Source organism: Sprattus sprattus, assembly GCF_963457725.1.
Source record: "Sprattus sprattus genome assembly, chromosome: 12".
NCBI lineage: Eukaryota > Metazoa > Chordata > Actinopteri > Clupeiformes > Clupeidae > Sprattus > Sprattus sprattus.
The window spans coordinates 23,721,240-23,725,820 of NC_137910.1; the positions used below are offsets into that span (position 1 = coordinate 23,721,240).

Below are 4,581 nucleotides of genomic sequence, written 5' to 3' on the forward strand. Positions count from 1 at the left end.
CTCTGTGTGCGTCTTGCTAGCTTCTATAATTTTAGTTGTAGCCTTGTATAGTTACAACTGCACTTAACAAAATGGAAAGTAATGGATGCATATTGACTAAGATTGAAGTTTGTTTGCTTGGATAGCCCACAGGCAAATATAGACGCAGATACGATTTATTCTTGGTGAATAAATAAAACTTGTGAAATATTATGACAATGGTGCTAAATAATAAACACTTATTAATAGAGTGAGATCATACCGAGAAATATCAAACTGTTGCTTGAAGTATTGGTTTGATGTTTCGAGGTTAGTACGTTGTTTATTAGGCTATGGCATTTTACTCTCCTTTCATTTTATAAAGACACGGTCATTGTAAATCGAAAACATGTCGTTTTGTTAAGCTCAAGTCTTCTCACGACTCAATTTGTTTGCCTAGCAACCACTTCAACAGAAAACGGACAATATGGATCTGCTAAATAAAATGGTTGCAATATGCAATATATTTAAAGGGGAGGATGAGTGGAAGCACTGGGTGTCACAGGTGCGACGGTTGAAAATTTTGGGGGTTCAGTTAGGAGGGCCCCTTGGCAGAATTTTGCCAAGGGCCCCATGGAGGTCTGAACCGGCTCTGGCAGCATGTCACATCATATGGATTCATGTCTCTGAAAGCTCCCCTAACATCCCTGCCTGGGAAAACTAACTGAAAGTCATTATGTGTTTTGTTATTGTTCTTATTCTTACCTTTCAGGAAATGTCTACTTTTGACTTGCTGGAAGACGAGAGACACATTAACCAATATTTGCACTACACTGGCCATTTACATGAATCGCACTCTTCGGCAAACACAAGCAAAACCACATGCAGACTTCCTCTTTTCAGGATTCTTGCTTCGCCTTTCTTTTACATGATCATATGCTTTCAACTCTGCAGGGCATTTAGGGTGAAAGGAAGAGGGTGTGAATGCTAGGAACAGCTGGGCATTTAAAGCTCACTTCAAAGACAGTTGCACAATGCACCATGATATACCCTTACATCATATATTATACTAGTAGGACTACTAGTAGGATCTTGTTTCAAGAAGTTGTTTGTGCTGCTGTGCTGACCACCTCAGGTAGTTTTTTGCAATAGTGGTCTCAATTCTGTGGAAACTTCATGCTTACAAACTCAAACTAGCTCCAATGGGAGGTCAATCTGTAAGTTAACAGTGTGAATTGAAGTGTTGAAATTGTTAGCTTTGAAATACTTCTTCAATACACCTACAAATGATATGTTAATGATTATCAACAGGTAGTGTTACGCAGTAATGCAAAGTAAGCTGGAAGGAATGTTCTATTCACTACATGCAAATTTTCCTAATACAAAAACGTACTAATAACAGGCGTGTACTTTCCATCGGATGCGTGAGTTACATCATTTTGGTGTGCCCGTCCGTGTCATCACTGGCTTTGCGGTTGATGAGAAATACTTCTGCATTTCATTAAACACACTGGACTGCAGAGCAACTTTTCTTTTAGAGAAATTCAGAATCAATCGAATTCAAAGGCACGTGCAGTGAGAAAACAGTAAGTGGACAATCTCTCTAAGGTGAATATTATTAGTGTGAACTGTTTGTAGTAAACTTTGACAATTAAAGTTGTTATAATACTGCCCAGCCTTAGTGACCTAATAATATAATATAATTTCCATATGTAGATATTATTCATAAAGGGGTCATTACATTGCATTGCCATATGCTTTTTTGGATAACTTGTTGATTTTTCTTAACTAATTTGGGTACTGTTAATATAACCACCTCATATCACGACATATGGAAATTACATTTTGAATTATTTTTTGCAATTCCAGTCCCGATCAAAGATGAATGAGACCTATCCCAATCACCTGAATGGACATCGTAATGGCAACGCATGTGGGATAGACTTCAAACAAGATGGAGTCTTTCTTACATCTCTTTATGGAATATGTTTCATTATTGGCACTCCTTTGAACATAGTCGCTCTGTTTGGACTCTACAAGCTCATCAAAACAGAAAACGTCTTGCCAGTGTACGTACTTAACTTGTTACTTACTGATCTCATTCAACTGTTGTCTTTACCACTGTGGATGGACTACTATAAAAATGACCACTACTGGCGATTTGGACCCAAGGTCTGTCAGTTCACCGGTCTTGCTTTTTACATCAGCATGTATGCGTCAATCTTCTTCATGTGTATCATAGCACTTGAGCGCCACTTGGCCATCGCCAAACCATTGAAGTACCGAATCTTGAGCCAACTTAAGTTCGCTCGATGGATTTCACTAGGCATATGGGTGCTGATTGCTGTGCCGCCGTCAGTGGCCTTCAACAAGCTCTTCCCACCGAACGACAACTACACCCTCTGCATTGAGAAATACCCCTCAGAGGGTGGCTTTATCACCTACCGGCTCATAACCCTGCTGCTGTCTTTCATTATTCCTCTCGGCTTCATTTTCATCCTCCACATTAAAACCCTGCGATCGCTGATGGCCATCAACACCCTTGTCTCGAAGGAGAAGAAACGCATCAAGAGTCTTCTCACCCTCCTGGTGGTCACGTTCATCGTCGTTCTCGGACCCTACCACGTCACCGGGTGCATCAAATATCTGGGCCTACTGCTTCATAAGGACGCCTGTGCCTGGGAGAGAGCCACATTTGTGCCTTATCAGCTGGGCAGAGGCCTGCTGAGCCTGAACAGCCTGCTGGACCCAGTGCTGTACATCTTCCTAAGGAATGACTTCAGGTCTGCGGCAGCCAGGTACCTTCCCTGCCTGAGGAAGGTGAACTGGGGACTGAGCCAAGCCAGAGTTTCTGGTGAGGCCTCCGAGCCAATGGAGAAAGGCACAGGCTCCACGGATGTTTGAGGGGAGATATGTATTGTCCGGAGGTCATTAGCCTCCGCTGCGCGTCGGGGTGTTGCTGACTTCAAATTAACATGAGTCTGTTACGTTAAAATTACCGGACTTCTTGCAGAATGATATGAAAAATGTGAATTAGAAGCACAAAACCTGTTGCCAAGGACAGCGGTCATTATCTTTTTGCAGCGGCCTGTTAGCTGGAATTAATGTATGGAAGAACGTTGGGATGGCCCATTCAAATCAACGGTACTTTTTGGAACATTCTGAAGAGCCATATAATAATAAAAGAGAACGTCACAAAACTCCAAACTGTACATCGAACTTGGGAAAAAGAACGTCGGTCAGCAACTGCATGCTGAAGTTCAAAAGTATGACAGAATAGGAGATTTTATTTGGTGAAGTTTGTTTTTGCCCTATGTAAAGCCTCTTTGGGTACCTAGAAAAGCGCTTTATAAGTTTAAAGTATTATTATTATTATTAAGTTATTGATGCAAACATTTTGCTTAAAGGAATTTCTCTTGCAGACTCTAAACTCATTTTCATGCCTGTCCTGACCTGAAAACCTGAAACTGATATCATATTTGTTTATTATGTATTTGTTTAAGAACATTCTTAAAAACGTTATGAGTCTCTGTGTTTCTGAGCACAATCCAATTTAGGATACTGAGGAACTCTTTTGCTTCCGGTGCTGTCACTACACAGTTATGTTGTGTTACACCACTCCAACTGCACAATTCAGCAACTTCCTCAATTCATCTGTGAGAAGCTGCTTATATCAGATCGTTTGGCCAATGTCAACTGCCTTTGTGCAACAGAAGGAGCTTGATAATTAGCAGTGGTGGAGGAAGTACTGAAGTTTAGTACTTTAGGAAAAGTACAAGTACCCAGGAAAATAAAAGTAAAAGTAAAAGTACTACATCAACAATCCTACTTAAGTTAAAAGTACTTACTTTTAAATTGACTTTAAAAGTAAAAGTAAAAGTACTCACGCAATGGGTTGTCTCTCAATGTCTAGGCTGTGCCATTTTGATAAAGAAATAGCTACTGGTAATAAATGCCTCTACATATGTCACTACGAGTAATAGTTATAAGCAACAACATTTGTTAATTGGAAAGGTTGGTGTACTTATTTGGCCTACTGTCTGTAATACTGTTCACACTCTATCTTACAGTTCTGCGGATGACAAGTTATCTACCAGGGATTATTTAAGTTAATACCATTAAGCCAAACCAATAAAGACACAATGTTATATCTTTTAATCTTTTATTTAATTGCAAATAGGGGTGGGGGGAAAACAAATCGATTATTCAATTTTTCTCGATTCTCTCTACAACGATTCTGTCTCGATTCAGTAAAGTTCATAATCGATTTTGTAATAAAAAAAAAAATATATATATATATTTTTTTACACATCCATTTTAAGTTGAAATGCAAGCTGCATCGATTATTGCATTGTTCATAGAAAGTCAAAATTGTGACAAGGAAAAGCTTTTTCTCTAATTTTATGTTGAAATTCAAGCTGCGTCGATTATTCCATTGTTCATAGAAAGTCAAAATTGTGACAAGGAAAAGCTTTTTCTCTAATACAAAATAGAGAAGGTCATTCATCTGTTGATTTTCTTCAATTATCAAACACAAAGTTAGAAGTGTAGCAAAGTCAACTCGAATGTTTTAAAAGTCGAAATGCATCGATTATCGGTTTAAGTCAAGTGTACTTTATTGTC

At 39.1% G+C, this 4,581-nt stretch overlaps 1 protein-coding gene across 1 annotated transcript; it reads left to right on the plus strand.

The window, feature by feature from the left end:
- Positions 1-1,839: 1,839 nt before the first annotated feature.
- LOC308373865 (G-protein coupled receptor 4) lies at positions 1,840-2,862 on the plus strand (the record flags this gene model as incomplete). Its single annotated transcript, XM_080849520.1, has 1 exon — positions 1,840-2,862. The coding sequence occupies one exon, from the start codon at positions 1,840-1,842 to the stop codon at positions 2,860-2,862; it is 1,023 nt and encodes a 340-aa protein (XP_080705646.1).
- Positions 2,863-4,581: the final 1,719 nt, after the last annotated feature.